The sequence below is a fragment of the Hyperolius riggenbachi genome, chromosome 10 (genome assembly GCF_040937935.1).
Source record: "Hyperolius riggenbachi isolate aHypRig1 chromosome 10, aHypRig1.pri, whole genome shotgun sequence".
In the NCBI taxonomy this organism is placed as follows: Eukaryota; Metazoa; Chordata; class Amphibia; order Anura; family Hyperoliidae; genus Hyperolius; species Hyperolius riggenbachi.
Window position 1 is genome coordinate 27,236,152 of NC_090655.1, and position 16,587 is coordinate 27,252,738.

Below are 16,587 nucleotides of genomic sequence, written 5' to 3' on the forward strand. Positions count from 1 at the left end.
GCGTCATCAAGCCGGGACCAGACACTTATGTCAGAGCGAGCAGAGATGGCGGCTAGAGCGGAGGGGAGTGACGACCGCCGGGGGAACATCAGGAAGGTGAGTGGATCCTCTTCTTCCCCTCCTACCGCCGCTGCTTTAATAGTGATCACTACGATCCACTGGCGATTGTGGTGATCAGGAGCCAATCGCGATGGCTCCGGATCGCTGAGGGGAGATGTCAGCTGTCATATCACAGCTTAATCTCCCCTCTCGGGTGCGCATTATCGCGTTGGGAGTGAAAATGGCAGGTGGCGTAAATCTCACGCCGCATCAGACGTAGACCGCCACAAGTGCGGCCTTGGATTTACGCTCAGTGGTCCCCACTCCCCAACAGGTTAATAAAGGGGTACATGTTTTCCAATGAAAAAATGGGAGGGTCGGGTTAGCATGGTAGTGCCAGCTAATTAGCGGTCAAGAAAAAAAGGAAGGAAGAGTAGGAGATTAGGTAGGAAGAGGAAGGGCAGATGATTGGGTAGGAAGAGGAAGGGGGCGGAGACTGAGTAGGTAGAGGACAAGGAAGAGATTGAGTTGGAAGAGGAAGGGAAGGGGATTGGGTAGAAAGAGGAAGGGAAGGAGATTGGGTAGGAAGAGGAAGGGAAAGAAACTGGGCAGTAAACTGGTGGTCAGGAAAAAGGAAGAAGATTGGGTAGGAAGAGGAGGAGGAGGAGGAGAAGATTAGGTAGGAAGAGGAAGGGGAACAGATTGGGTAGGAAGAGGAGAAGGAGGAGATTAGGTAGGAAGAGGAGAAGGATGAGATTAGGTAGGAAGAGGAAGGTGAGCTAATTGGGTAGGAAGAGGAGGAGAAGGAGATTAGGTAGGTAGAGGAATGGGATCAGATTGGGTAGGTATAAAAGGAGGAGGAGATTGGGTAGGAAGAGGAAGGGGAACAGATTGGGTAGTAAGAGGAGGAGTAGGAGATTAGGTAGGAAGAAGAAGGGGGGGCGATTGGGTAGGAAGAGGAGGAGATTAGGTGGGAAGAGGAAGGGGAACAGATTGGGTAGGAAGAGAAGGAGGAGATTAGGTAGGAAGAGGAAGGTGAGCAAATTGGGTAGGAAGAGGAGGAGGAGATTAGGCATGTAGAAGAAGGGGAGCAGATTGGGTAGGTATAAAAGAAGGAGGAGATTAGGTAGGAAGAGGAGGAGGAGATTAGGTAGAAAGAGGAAGGGGAGCAGATTGGGTAGGAAGAGGAGGAACAGATTGGGTAGGAAGAGGAGAAGATTAGGTAGGAAGAGGAGAAGGAGGAGATTAGGTAGGAAGAGGAAGGTGAGCAAATTGGGTAGGAAGAGGAGGAGATTAGGTAGGTAGAGGAAGGGGAGCAGATTGGGTAGGTATAAAAGGAGGAGGAGATTAGGTAAAAAGAGGAAGGGGAGCATATTGGGTAGGAAGAGGAGGAACAGATTGGGTAGGAAGAGGAGAAGGAGCAGATTAGGTAGGAAGAGGAGAAGGAGGAGATTAGGTAGGTAGAGGAAGGGGAGCAGATTGGGTAAGTATAAAAGGAGGAGGAGATTAGGTAGGAAAAGGAAAGGGGAACAGATTGGGTAGGAAGAGGAGGAGTAGGAGATTAGGTAGGAAGATGAAAGGGGGCCGATTGGGTAGGAAGAGGAGGAGATTAGGTGGGAAGAGGAAGGGGAAAAGATTGGGTAGGAAGAGGAGGAGGAGATTAGGTAGGTAGAGGAAGGAGAGCAGATTGGGTAGGTATAAAAGGAGGAGGAGATTAGGTAGAAAGAGGAAGGGGAGCAGATTGGGTAGGAAGAGGAGGAACAGATTGGGTAGGAAGAGGAGGAACAGATTGGGTAGGAAGAGGAGGAGACTAGGTGGGAAGACGAAGGGGAGAAGACTGGGTAGGAAGAGGAAGGGGAGCAGATTCGGTAGGAAGAGGAGGAGGATATTAGGTAGGAAGAGGAAGGGGAGCAGATTGGGTAGGAAGAGGAGGAGGAGGAGATTAGGTAGGAAGAGGAGGAGGAGGAGGAGATTAGAGAGGAAGAGGACGGGGAGCAGATTAAGTAGGAAGAGGAAGGGGAACAGATTGGGTAGTAAGAGGAAGGGGAGAAGATTGGGTAGGAAGAGGAACAGATTGGGTAGGAAGAGGAAGAGGAGGAAATTAGGTAGGAGGAGGGGGAGAATATTAGGTAGGAAGAGGAAAAGGAGAAGATTAGGTAGAAAGAGGAGGGGGAGAAGATTAGGTAGGAAGAGGAGGAGGAGGAGATTAGATAGAAAGAGGAGGAGGAGGAGATTAGGTAGAAAGAGGAGGAGGAGGAGATTAGGTAGAAAGAGGAGGAGGAGATTAGGTAGAAAGAGGAGGAGGAGGAGATTGGGTAGGAAGAGGAAGGAGAGCAGATTGGGTAGGAAGAGGAAGGGGAGTTTGCCGTTCTCATTCTGGGTAATCAGTGTTCTCCTGCTGAAACAGAATACTTACTCTATTTCTACTAAATCCCATAGGAAGGTTTCTGGGAAGAATTTCCTCACGCTTTCTATAAAGATCTCTTCAGCCGCCCTTCCATCTGGTCCTGCTGCCCCTGGAGAGTACTGTCTCATTCCACCACGCATTGCCATTGGTGCACTCAAATATTCTGGAGGAGACAGAGGAGACGAAGCGGTTAATACCAAATGCATTTTCGTGTGCTCATAATACATTCCGTGTAATTACATTCAACCTGTTTTATTTCAATTCTACTGTCAGTGTCTGAATACCTAAAACACAAGTGTTCAGACGATCAAAGTGGTATAGTAGAGCATCCAGCAGCTTAACTATAAATCATGGGGTTCCCCAACAAAACGTTGATAGGGTCCCCTACCCCCTACCCCCCCCCGGCAGTGTTCACACCCTTTCCCTTGCCAACCCCTGGCCCTAGAGACCCTCACAGCCTGGGGGCCCATCTTACAGGGGTCATAACAAGTGTGGCCATCATGATTTTCACACACTGTATTTTTTGGACTATAAGACTCACTTTTCGTACCCCCCAAAAAAGTCACTGTGTCTTATAGTCCAAATGCAGGGAGTTCCTGCCTTGTGAACGCCTGCCAATACGAACTTCCAACCCACCGCAATGTTGGGGATTCTCTGTACTGTACCCATGCAGAGGAGGACACAGGGACAAACGGAAGACACAGGGGGACACAAAGGGGCATAGAGGAGAACCAAAGGGGGACTGTGAGGATCTGCATGGCTGCCTGCGCAGACAGGCAGCCTTTTGACCACTGTTCAGGTCTGCATTCTGCAGGTCTCTGGAAGAGAGACCTTCTGTCAGTTTTGCAGCTTGCTGCAGAGGAATTTGCATACGTTTGTCATGCAAATTGCCTAGCCACATCCTTTGTAGGCTTGCACTATGTATACCATGTGATATCACAGATCTTGGCTGGTCATAAGGATTTCTTCCTGTGAAACACTCCTGGAGGAGTGTCAGCCTTGCTCTTTGTTTGAAGATTAGCTTAGAGTAATTCCTGGAACTGCACTAGGCAGGTTTCCCTAGTGCAGTTAGGATTGCATATCTGTTTTGTTTGTCTGTTGCGATTGTCCTGTCCCAGCGGTGGCCGACAGGAGGTCGTTCTGATCTTTGTTCTTGGAGTATAGCTGGAGCAGCAGTTGCTACCAGCTATCTCATCTGATCTGTCTTGTCTGGATCGCACTCGCCTTGCGCTAGTGCTGTGGATCCTTCTGATCTCCATCTCTCTTTCTATACTTGGATCGCACTCGCCTTGCGCTAGTGCTGTGGATCCTTCTGTTCTGTTTTCCTGGATCGCACTAGCCTCTTGCACTAGTGCTGTGGATCATATCTCTCGCTTATTCCCATTTTCGTGTGTCTGTCTTGTCTGCTACGAACGCTTGCTGGAGGCTCGGTGAGGTAACCGCTAAGCAAGCGCTCACGTCCTCTGTTTCATGTTTGTCTGTCGGTGGTTAGTTAGGCGTGCTTGTCTCTGTTGTGCTTAACACGCGGAGACCACGCATAAACGTGTGCACTGTTGCGAATAAGTGCGGTGTTCGCGTTCAGCTAGAGTTTGTTATTTTCCTTATCTTCTCATTGTATGATTTGCTGTGCCTTTGCTACTCTCGTGCTCTGCCTTGCTGTAGCCTTGTGTCACGTCTGGCGATCGCACTTCTCGCGATCGCGTTCCTATTTCATATCTGCTGTTGTGTGTGCACTGTCGCGGGTTGGCGACTAGATTGGTGCACACACATACAATCTGTCTCTGTGCTCATCCTCAATCGCTTCCCTTGCGATTGCGTTTCTTGCCTTCATGCAATTCCTGTCTGGCGTCTGTGGTAGGGCAGAGGATCTGTTCCTCTACACTCCACAGCTCCACCTGCCGACAAGAATTTCCCTCTACAGGTGCATTGCACCTTTTGCTGGGTTCCCGCAAATTATACGCTTGTGGAGGATTTCCGCAGTGTCAGCGCACGTCTTGTGCGCTGATCACGGAGAGAATTCCACAATCGTTACAGGGACACAATGTGGCATAGAGGAGGACAGAGGAGGAAACAGGGAGACACAAGCGGTACAAGGACATATGAGGTACAAAGGGGGCATAATCCACAAGATGCCTCTTCTCCATGGATGACCCAGGTTTAGAATGACCCGGGTTTTATATTTTCCCCTGGTTTTTGTCCTCTAAACCTAGGTGTGTCTTATGGTCAGGAGCGTCTTATAGTCCGAAAAATATGGTAGTTGGGGTGCCCTTAAAGCTCTTGGCCTGTTTAAAACTGGCCAAATTTTTTAGTGTATATTCTGGTGCCTACATAGAAACAGCATATATAGAATGAACAGGAAGCATATAATGGATTTTATACCGGCACGCATACCGCTTCCCAGTACACCATATGACACAGTATGAACCCCCTGGCACGGCCTCGGGATCCTGATAAGAGTGTTTGTGGCAACCTTCAGGCCAAATTCCTGCAAACAAAAATAGGTCAATACATTAGAAGCAAGCAAAGCTAAGAGCAGAGAAGACAAGAGTATTATTATAATTTAGAGGTATCAGTAACTGTGTAGTCGGGAAGCTTAAGTGCCGGTGAACCTACTTACACAACATTATGTTTGATTAAGTTTCTCTTAAAGGAAACAAGAGGTGAAAATAAACGGATGAGCCAAACAATGGTATCTATCCTCCTTCTTAGTATTATTTTATTTTGAATTCTATTTAGTTCTAGGTTTTTATTGTTTCATTGTCTCTGCTCAATGACACATGCATTGAAGTATGCCAGAGCTAAGATCTATTAACCTCCTTGCCGGTTTTCCCGAGCTCAGCTCGAGGTAACCTGCGCAGGAGGATTTCTCAGGCCCCGCTGGGCCGATTTTCACAATTTTTTTTTATTGCACGCAGCTAGCAGTTTGCTAGCTGGGTGCATATCTCGATTGTCGCCGCTCGCCGCCGATTCGCCGCTACCCGCCACGCCGCCCCCCCCCCCTCCAGACCCCTTGCGCAGCCTGGCCAATCAGTGCCAGGCAGCGCTGAGGGGTGGATCGGGATTCCCTCTGACGTCCCGACGTCCATGACGCCATCCCACCCCATCACCATGGCGACGGGGGAAGCCGAGCGGGAAATCCCGTTGTGAACGGGATTTCCTGCTTGCAAAGAGCACTGGTGGCGATGGCAGTAGGTAGGGGGATGCCGCTTGTCAGCAGCTATCATGTAGCTAGCGCTAGGCTAGCTTCATGAATTAAAAAAAAAAATGGAAAAAAAAAGTGCTGCGCCGCCCCCTTGCCAACATAAGTGGAATGGCAAGGGGGTTAATTGTTGACCCTTTTTACTTATTTCCTGCTCTCATAAGCCATTTACTACCAGAAAAGTGTTTTATGGCTGTAATTCCTTATTGGTGAGGGTTACCCTATAGTCCGACTTGGTCCCGACCCTGACAAACTGTCACTAGCATACCTGATTTTTAACTCTTTCAGGCAGAGAAAGGAAACAAAAGGAACACAGCATAGTTATTTGTATGCTTGGCACTGTTCATACACTCGTCTAACTCATCATGTCACATTTCACCTTGTGTATCCTTTACAGGGACCCTGAGCTCCCGAAGCATTACTACACAGTGCGCCATCAGCGTACTGTGCGGTTCTCTAAACACTGTACCACGCCTCTGCAGGAGGCTCATGGCACCCGGTGTGATGACGCGACAGCCGCACTTTGGGAGCACGCACGGGCGACTTGTTTGGAAGTCGCAAGATTACCGGACTGGACAGCAGGACCATGGAAGAGGCCAGGAATATGCCAGGGGACCTTGCGGGCTACAGTGGGCTGGAGGAAGCCCCAGGTAAGTCCCGATTTTGTCCTCCCCAAATGTAAAATCTGCTCCATGCAGTATACTTTATCTGTTGGTGTCCACCTCTGGCTTCGAGCTCCGTTCACATACACGTGCTTCATGTGGTTGCTGGCATAACATGGGTGAGTGTGTGATGCCACACATGCTCCCACCTATTTGTCGGCAACCACATGGGACGAGTGTAGGTGGACAGAGGAAGGAGCCTGCGGCGGAAACCGACAGGTAAAATATACTGCAGTGGGAACATTTTACCAACTAGAGTTAAACAACGCAGGGGGTTCTGTCGCATTCGTCACTCGTCTCGATATCACATGCCATTACTGCCAATCCGTCACGTGAGTATGTTGGCCCTACATCTTGTAGCATGTCCGATCAATTTATGCCACCAACATCTGCCCAAAATTGGTTGCATCATTGATCAGGCATGCTCTTGGTGGCAACGATTTTTATCCGATTATCATAATCGAATCGAATGGTCGATCGGCCGCCAAGTCACCTGATATATGGCCACCTTAACTCTGTGCTTTGTGACCAAGCCATAAAAAAAGTTTTGATAGACATCATGGTCAGGGTCATAGAATATCAGTTGATCGGGCTTCTGATGTTACTCTATGAAGGTGTATTTGTATATTTCAGAAGATGAAGTAACTGACCTTTAGGATGGTGTAAGCATCAACTTCTGATGGGGGGAGAGTTGGTTGGTAATAAACGCCATTCAGAAAGATTGGCTCCAGTTTCAGGCAGGCTTCCTCAGATGGCTCCTCCAGGTAATGCCCATCGTGGTTGTAGCCAGACAGGTCTGTTACTTGCAGCAATTTATACACCTGAATTTAAAAAATAAAAAAGCAAAAAAGACATCTAATGCATCAGTTCCTTACTGATACAGGACAAACGAAATTGCTAGAGAATGTCCTCATCATATCCTTACTAGACTACTGCAAGACCCTCCTCGGTGGACTAACAATGTACCAGCTGACACATCTCCAGTCCATCCTGCTCGATTCATCCATCACCCATGTCTCTCCTCGCATACTGCTGCCTCGGCCATCACGTCATTTTTGCATAATGTTGTGCTGACTTTAGCGGTTAATAGCAAAGCCCTCATACATGCTACTGTCACTAAAATTGTGACGTACAGTATATTAAAGGGAACCAGAGACGAAGCACCCTTGTGTATTTTACCATATATATCAGTAAGAACATTAGAGAGAACACCTACCCTGCTCTCTGTTTCATCCTCACTGCTAAAAGTGTCTGTTACAGCTGTGATAAGAATCCCGGACTGAGCATTCAGTCTGGCTTTGCAGAGAATAATTATAGCTGAGTCATTGAAGCAGAGCCACAAGGGGGCAGGCTTGGGCTTGAAAAGACACCAGAGAAGACAGACTCTGCTATAATCTTTCAGTAGCAAAGCTAGACTGTGTGCTCAGTGGGGGATTCTTATCAAAGGTGATAACAGTCAGATTAAACAGAGAACAATGAAACAAACAGCAGATTAGGTGTTAACTGTCATGTTCCCACTGATTTATAAGGTAAAATACAAGAGGGTGCTTCATCTTTGGTTCTCTTTAAAGAGAAAAGTGGGGATAAGTAAAAAAAAAAAAAAAAAAAAGACCTTGTTTTTTAAACTCAGAAAAATGACTATTTAAAATCCATTTTTCCCTTGCATTTTAAAATAGATTTTCACAAGTCTTTTTGGCTAATTCCCACTATTCTCCTTAAATCGGATCTGAGATGAAAAACTAACTATAACTTGTCTATATATCTTTTCTAAAGTTTAGGTAGTTTACACAGCAAATCTAGCTGCAAACAGCTTCAAAAGTTTATGATTATTTATTCCTATGATACAATGAGGGCAGCCATGTTCTGTTTGTCACAGGCTGAGGGCTGGAGATGCTATCAGCTTGCCTGTGTGTAAATTCAGTCCTCTCTCCTCCTCCCTCCTCCCCATTGCCTCTGAAATCAATGGCTAGTAACCTCCAACTGCCCAGACTGAGCTCCCATAAGCCCTTGCTACAGTGCCAAGGCACAAAAGGAGCTGTGGGCGAGGCTTGTTTAGATTACAGGGAATTAGAGTATTAAAATAAACAAAAAAAGTATTTGGCTTGAGGAATGCCCTATAAACTATATGAAAGGAACACAATTATGCAATGAGTAAAAGTTTATCTTGGATCCACTTTAACATAGGTAGCAATTTGGGTGACATTAGCGTATATGGGGGTTTTGCTATTAACTGCTTAACCTCCTTGCCGGTTATCCCGAGCTCAGCTCAGGGTAACCCGCCGTGGAGGATTCCTCAGGCCTGGTGGGCCGATTTGTATAATTTTTTTTTATACACGCAGCTAGCACTTTGATAGCTGCGTGTTACTTACGATCGCCACCGCTCCGCGCCAATTCGCCGCTACCTGCCGCATCAGAGTGTGCCCCCCCGAAACCTGTGCGCTGCCTGGCCAATCAGTGCCAGGCAGCTCTGAGGGGTGGATCGGGACTCCCTCTGACGTCACGACGTCGATGACGTCATCACGCCCGTCGCCATGGCGATGGGGGAAGCCCTCATGGAAATCCCTTCAGAACGGGATTTCCGGATGGGCATACGCGCCGACGGTGATCGCCGCGTACGGGGGGCCGCCGCAGGGAGAGGGGAAGCATGCAGCTAGCGCTAGGCTAGCTACATGCTAAAGAGAAAAAAAAATTGCAAAAAAAAAACCCTCCCTGCCAGCACATTTTTAGAACGGCAGGGAGGTTAAAGGACAAGGCAAATAGGCAAATACGGTATAAAAATATTATTTCACGGGCGCGGGAAAACGCAGAGGACCAGGGCTGCGGCGAGGGCATGTGACGGCAGCTAGAATAAGCCCCAGGGGAGTAAAATCTGTTTTACCCTCTTTGCCTCGGAAGTCCTTTAAGTCAGAAAATGTCCAAATGTCCAAATCGTAATTATGTATGGTCATAACTGTGAAAATGTACGCAAAATTTAGTGTAATCGTAATTAGCAGATTGCGATCAGCACTAACTATCACCTCTTCTCCGCTACCCTAACACCCCTTTTTCTTGTATGAGTGTATGTGTGCCCCCCCTTCCCCCCAGAAGTGATGTAGCCCCCTTAAACACATACCGAATCTGCAGACAGTTCAGCTTCCGGTTTCAGCAGCAGTACGCTGGAGTCCACACCCCGTAAAGCGCACAGAGAGTTCGGCACTGAAGAGATGACCAGGTTGGTGGATGACCCTGGCAGGACCTCCTTATTGGAAAGAGAAAGCTGCACCTACACCAAAGACAAATGACACAGAGCTTGCACATGGCTCGTAACTGAGGAGAAATCTGTAGTCAACATTAAAGCACACCTTTATCCGGGAAATAAGTTTTCAAATAAGATAACAGGCTGAATACATAAAAGTACAGACTGTTGTCAGTGGAGGTACTGTACTGGAGCAAACAGCTAATAAGGATATACGGCCACTTCCTATTATTGCACTTGTCTCCTTAATAGTAATTAGAATAGCCAATTCCATAGAATAGGAGTGCAAGGGAATACTTGCCTCTGTGTCAGAACATAGAAGAGCAAAGCCTTGTACAGCCGTATGAGGCATGTCGCCGGGCGGACTTCAGGAACCGATCCCTCCAGCAACATTGCTGATACAGCACAAATGTGTTGCAAGCCTACAGGAGCCACTGGAGAGTCTGATTGAAGATGAAACTAGATGGGTTGAGCTAACCAGCTAACCACCTTAAAAAAATGGCTTCTACAAGCACTGGAAATAGCTCCGGAAATCGCTATACAAACGCTAGAAAAATGCTGAGCAATTGTACACCGGGAGTCATGGCAGCACTTTCAAACAGAAGTTATACCTGAATGATTTATCTGCATGGATGTGCAGAGCTCCATGAACTGGACTATATTACACACCTAGCACTCAAAACAGTTTTGAGTGCTAGGTGTGTAATTTAGTCCAGTTACTGGAGCTCTGCACATCCATGCAGATAGATCATTCAGGTATAACTTCTGTTTGAAAGCGCTGCCATGTCTCCCGCTGTACAAATTGAACGTAAGTATACTAGTGGCTAGCTGCATTCATTGCTTCAGATCTACATTCAAAATGTTTAGGTTAGAATTAGTACATCATTTGCATCTGTTTTACATTCAAGGCATGTACAGTGGGTTGCAAAAGTATTCGGCCCCCTTGAAGTTTTCCACATTTTGTCATATTACTGCCACAAACATGAATCAATTGTATTGGAATTCCACATGAAAGACTAACACAAAGTGGTGTACATGTGAGAAGTGGAACGAAAATCATACATGATTCCAAACATTTTTTACAAATAAATAACTGCAAAGTGGTGTGTGCATAATTATTCAGCCCCCTTTGATCTGAGTGCAGTCAGTTACCTATAGACATCGCCTGATGAGTGCTAATGACTAAATAGAATGCACCTGTGTGTAATCTAATGTCAGTACAAATACAGCTGCTCTGTAAGGGCCTCAGAGGTTGTCTAAGAGAATATTTTGAGCAACAACACAGTGAAGTCTAAACAGCACACAAGACAGGTCCAAGACAGGTCAGGGATCAAGTTATTGAGAAATTTAAAGCAGGCTTAGGCTACAACAAGATTTCCAAAGCCTTGAATATCCCAAAGAGCACTGTTCAAGCGATTATTCAGAAATGGAAGGAGTATGGCACAACTGTAAACCTACCAAGACAAGGCCAACCACCTAAACTCACAGGCTGAACAAGGAGAGCGCTGATCAGAAATGCAGTCAAGAGGCCCATGGTGACTCTGTACGAGCTCCAGAGATCTACAGCTCAGGTGGGAGACTCTGTCCATAGGACAACTATTAGTCATGCACTGTACAAAGTTGACCTTTATGGAAGAGTGGCAAGAAGAAAGGCATTGTTAACAGAAAGCATAAGAAGTCCCATTTGCAGTTTGCTACAAGCCATGTGGGGGACACAGCAACCATGTGGAAGAAGGTTCTTTGGTCAGATGATACCAAAATGGAACTTTTTGGCCAAAATGCAAAACACTATGTGTGGCAGAAAACTAACACTGCACATCACTCTGAACACACCATCCCCACTGTCAAATATGGTGGTGGCAGCATCCTGATCTGGGGGTGCTTCTCTTCAGCAGGGACAGGGAAGCTGGTCAGAGTTGATAGGAAGATGGATGGAGCCAAATACAGGGCAAACTTTAAAGAAAACCTCTTGGAGACTGCAAAAGATATGAGACTGGGGCGGAGGTTCACCTTCCAGCAGGACAATGACCCTAAACATAAAGCCAGGGCAACAATGGAATGGTTTAAAACAAAACATATCCATGTGTTAGAATGGCGCAGTCAAAGTCCAGATCTAAATCCAATCGAGAATCTGTGGCAAGATCTGAAAACTGCTGTTCACAAACGCTGTCCATCTAATCTGACTGAGCTGGAGCTGTTTTGCAAAGAAGAATGGGACAAGGATTGTAGTCTCAAGATGTGCACAGCTGGTAGAGACATACCCTAAAAGACTGGCAGCTGTAATTGCAGCAAAAGGTGGTTCTACAAAGTATTGACTCAGGGGGCCGAATAATTACGCACACCCCACTTTGCAGTTATTTTTTTGTAAAAAAAAATGTTTGGAATCATGTATGATTTTCGTTCCACTTCTCATGTGTACACCACTTTGTATTGGTCTTTCACGTGGAATTCCAATTAAATTGATGCATGTTTGTGGCAGTAATGTGACAAAATGTTGAAAACTTCAAGGGGGCCGAATAGTTTTGCAACCCACTGTATTTAGCCCCAGTGGGGCTCTGCATTGCCTCTGTTGTTCTTCATTTCAGGTACAGCCTTGAGCGTTGTCATTTGTCTGTCTGTCTGCTTGAAAACGCAAATGGTCGCCTTGCCCAAAAAATGTAAACTCAATTAAGCAGGACTCTCTTTTGTTTTGTTGCCTAAACTGGTGATTACATCAGGAGAACAAGGTAAACTTAAAGTGTTAGCACACTGTGAATGCGCAACCAAGAGTGGTGAGCATAAGCAAAATTGTGGCTGTTAATTTAATCTTCTCCATGTCACATATCGGTCAAGCCAAAGACAAGAGACAAAGCAAATAAAGTATTTTCTGAACCTGGTTTTCAAAGCACTTCTCCACTGTGAAGTCCACCCGATCAGCGATGACCTCACCCTTGTCCAAAATGGTGTAGACCAGAACTTTGGCCAGTGGAGCAGTCTTAACGGTGACAGGAAGTGTTAATGTGAACTGTCCATGTGACTCTACACAAGGAAGAGTGAAAAATTAGTGACCGAGCAGTCAATTTTACAATTCTTTCTACAGCCAAAACATTATGCTTATAAATGTCCATGAGCTATTGTCAGAACAGAAGTCCAGCAGGCCCATTGTACAAGTTTTAATCTAAAACTTAAAAGGATGATTAGATGATCAGCTTCTCCTACCAGTCATGTAGGATAAAACAGGAAGACGCCACGACACGTGATCATGCAACTGATTTGTAAACCTTTAATTGGCTGGCTGCGGTCAGGTGATCAAGAGCTACCGGTACTTCTGCTTCTTGGGTTAAATAATACATGATGCTAGAGTAACGCAGAATTCTTACATCTTTGATAGGCTGGTTGTCATCATGTGATCAAATGTCATTTTTACCTTCCTGCTCTACCCTGAATGATTTTTCCTTAGAAAAATTCTTCATATCTACTGCAGGGTCATTGTGGACTTGTGGACTGAATTCTGCATGAGATAAAGCAGGAGGTGACAAACTAGAGAACGTTAATTATGATTACACAAAATACATATACCGGTAATTACTATTTGGATATTCAAATATTTTGTGTGTAGTCCATTCACAGGTTTGTGTAATTGCTGCATAATTTTCATGTAATTTTGTGCCGACTTTAGTGGTTATTAGCAAAGCCCTCATACAGCCCCCATCATCAGCAAAATTGCTACATATGTTGTTAAGAAGGGTGGGAACAAGGCAAAAAAATATTTTTGATAAAATCGATTTTAAATATGCAAAGGAAAATATGTTTTTTTAAACTCAGAAAAATTAGTTTAAAAACCATTTTTCTTTGAATTTTTTTCAAATCGATTTTCTCAAAAACCACAAGGTCTTTTTGAAAAATTGTTTTGTACATATGTAGCAATTTTGGGGACAATAGCATGTATGGGGGCTTTTCTATGAAGTGCTAAAGTTGGCACGAAATTACGCAAAACAAAAAGGTGAAATTGCTAAGTTACGGTTCCTAATAACATTCACATATGAAATAAATTATGTTTTTTCCAAAAATGTTGCATTATGATTTTGCATCGTAATTGCGAATTACAATGGGAGATTATGATTATACGAAATTTGTGCTCATCGCGACAAAAAAATCTGCCCAACAAGAGTGCTGCCTTACGTGCAGTAGAACACACGGGAGAGTCCTACGGATAACTCTCCAAATTGCAGGAGGAGTCCACTGCACAGACCCATGTGCTTTAAGCCCCTCCCATTAATACAAGCCACACCCCCAAGCAAAACCAATCATCCCAATAGCAAAGTGTTTGTTTGGAAATGATTAACCAATTATGTGCTGGAACAGAAGAGGGACATCTGTAACGGTTTCAAAACACCCTAAATTCTTAGTACACAGTGATCCAAATCCTATCCCCTGGCAGAAATGAAGGCCAGAGATGGAGCTATTGTTAACAGTTATCGCATTTTATCATTCACTGATAATGAACATACCTCCTGTGGCATTCAGTTCCACTTTGTGCTTCCCTGAAGAGACAATTGCTCCTTTGGACATTATCTGCACAGCGATAAAATAATGAAATACAATTTTAAATATGATATATGATAATTGTGCTGGTAAAACAGTATACCCGACCACCCAAAGAACCTGATCATTTCCAGGTATATAGTAAATAGAAGCAACAGCCTGCCAGAAGACACAATGGGCTTGATTCACAAAAGGGTGCTAGCACAGTTAGCATGCCTAAAAGCTTTGGACGTGCAAACTAGGGTGCTAAGTAGTTTGCACGTCCAAAGCTGTTACTGTTCGCGCGTTAAGTTGGTGTGCGCGAAACGTCACACCGTTCACATGTAAAATAGCTTTTCAGGCTATTTTGCGCGCACAACGGTGCGACGTTTCGCACCGCGCAGCGCTAACCTTTTTTAGCGCATAAAGCGGCCGTTTTTGCGTCCTAAGTGCCTTTCCACTGGCGTGCTAACACTTACCAACCTTTAGTGAATCTAGGCCCATGCGTTTCATGAACAGTGTTTGCTTCCTCAGGAGTTCTGTTGCAATAACCCAAGAGCAGCTAAAAACGCAATAAACTAAAAAAACATTTAAAGAAAATCCATGAAAAGAAAAGACAAAGGATGAAAAAAAGTGCAAAGGGAAGGAAGGGGGAAGGGAATAGAAAAGAAAAGAAGGGAGAGAAAGGGAGAGGAAAAGGGTAAAAAAAATAAAAAAGGATGAGTGGAAAAGACAAGGTAGGAAAAAGGAGGAGGATTAATGGGGGGAGGTATAAGAGGGAGAAAGCAGAAGAGGAACTGGAGTGGAGAAAGAGAAAGCTAGCAGTAAAGAAACAAGGGGTTGGGGTAAGGAATTGCAGAGAAGGAAAAGGAGGGGTGGTAGAAAGATAGAAGGGGGAGAAAAAAAATGGGGAAAAGAGAGAGTTGAGAAAGAAAAGAGAAATGTGTTGTGATGAATCTGACTCCGCTAGCTGTATGCTTGTCCCATAAGTGTTGCCAGTAGTGTGAAAAGGCCACTATGCAGCTTTAATGTTTGTATTTTTATGATCCAATAAAATAATTTTCTAATTAAAAGAGCTGTGTCGGATCATCTTGGAGAAACAGTAGTGTGAAAAGGGTCCGCAATGGTTCACAGCTGTGCCCTGGATGGATTATGGATACTATACTTGTTACATAAAGGAAGCATTTGCTAAATGAGGGGCAGGAGGCTGCACGTTATTTAGGGAACATGATGGATGCTCCTGTTATATGGGGGCTGGACTTGTTATTTGAGAAGTCCTAATGGTGGCACTTCTTATATGATGGACATGATGGCTGCACTTCCGATGGAGAGGACACAATGGTGGCACTTGTAATGGAGAGGACATGATGCTGGCACCTGTTATTGAGATGACATTATGCTGGCACTTGTTATGGAGCGGACATGATAGTGGTACTTGCTATAAAGAGGACATGATGGTAGCACTTGTAATTATGGAGAGGACATGATGGTGGAACTTGATATGGAGATGGCCTGATGGTGGCACTTGTTATGGAGAGCACATGATGGTGGCACTTGATATGGAGCGGACAGTATGGTGGCACTTGTTATGGAGAGTACATGATGGTGGCACTTGCTATGGAGAGGACATGATTGTGGCACTTGCTATGGAGAGGACTTGATGGTGGCACTTGATATGGAGAAGACATAATGGTGGCACTGGTTATGGAGAGGACTTGATGGTGGTACTTGTTATGGAGAGGGGATGATGGTGGCACTGGTTGGAGAGGACATGATGGTGGCACTTGTTATGGAGAGGACTTGATGGTGGCACTTGATATGGAGAGGACATGGTGGTGGCACTTGGTGGAAGGAAGATATAATGGTGGCACTTGTTATGGAGAGGACATGATGGTGGCACTAGGTAATGGTGGCACTCGGTAAGGGGGGAGACATGGTGGTGGCACTTGCTATGTGGGGCACAAGTACACATGAAGAGAGGTCTCGACTACACCATAACAATTACTGGGGTGCTTTGACAACTCCAGGGTAAATGGGGAGAGAGGCTTTCACTGCACAAGGGCATGTATGAGGGCAAAAGACTAATTGCAACAAGGCAATTCATTCTGATGGACTGAGGTCACTGCAATCCTTGCACAGGGGATCACATTTGTCCAACTACACCACTTCACGTAATTTAAACAGCTCTTATGCCAAAAGAGCAGTGCAACATCCACGCTAGGTTAAGCTTTGTTTGGTTGACACCTTGAGAAGTCATATGGGGACACATAAGGTCAGGATATTGGATCTACTTTTGTAAGCTCTGGTTTCCCGTGCTGATGAAACTACATGTTCAACCCTACGTACACAGGTGTCAAACTTCAGGCCTGGAGGGCTAGATCTATGCCAATGTTTAGGATGGACTGAGAAAGAGAGGACTGTGTTCCACCTGATAGACCAAGCCTTTACGGATTTAGACCCATTAATTCATTTGAACAGTGTGGGAGGACCTCGGCCCTCGAAGGACCGGTTTCACATCTCTGCCTTAGTAGAAGGACAGGGA

General features: G+C 45.4%; 1 protein-coding gene and 1 long non-coding RNA gene across 2 annotated transcripts in view; one reads left to right on the forward strand and one right to left on the reverse strand.

Annotated features, from left to right (window-relative positions):
* Window positions 1-13,098, forward strand: part of LOC137535728 (uncharacterized) — a 61,061-nt gene extending 47,963 nt beyond the window's left edge. Inside the window, exons 2-3 of the long non-coding RNA XR_011024463.1 lie at window positions 6,043-6,295; window positions 13,006-13,098. This is a non-coding gene — a long non-coding RNA (uncharacterized lncRNA). The remainder of the gene's footprint in view (window positions 1-6,042; window positions 6,296-13,005) is intronic.
* Window positions 1-16,587, reverse strand: part of LOC137535726 (alpha-2-macroglobulin-like) — a 118,594-nt gene that overhangs the window by 67,175 nt on the left and 34,832 nt on the right. Inside the window, 6 exon segments of the mRNA XM_068257597.1 lie at window positions 2,456-2,609; window positions 4,826-4,931; window positions 6,958-7,128; window positions 9,420-9,569; window positions 12,415-12,560; window positions 14,033-14,096. Coding sequence (XP_068113698.1) covers window positions 2,456-2,609; window positions 4,826-4,931; window positions 6,958-7,128; window positions 9,420-9,569; window positions 12,415-12,560; window positions 14,033-14,096 — 791 coding nt within the window.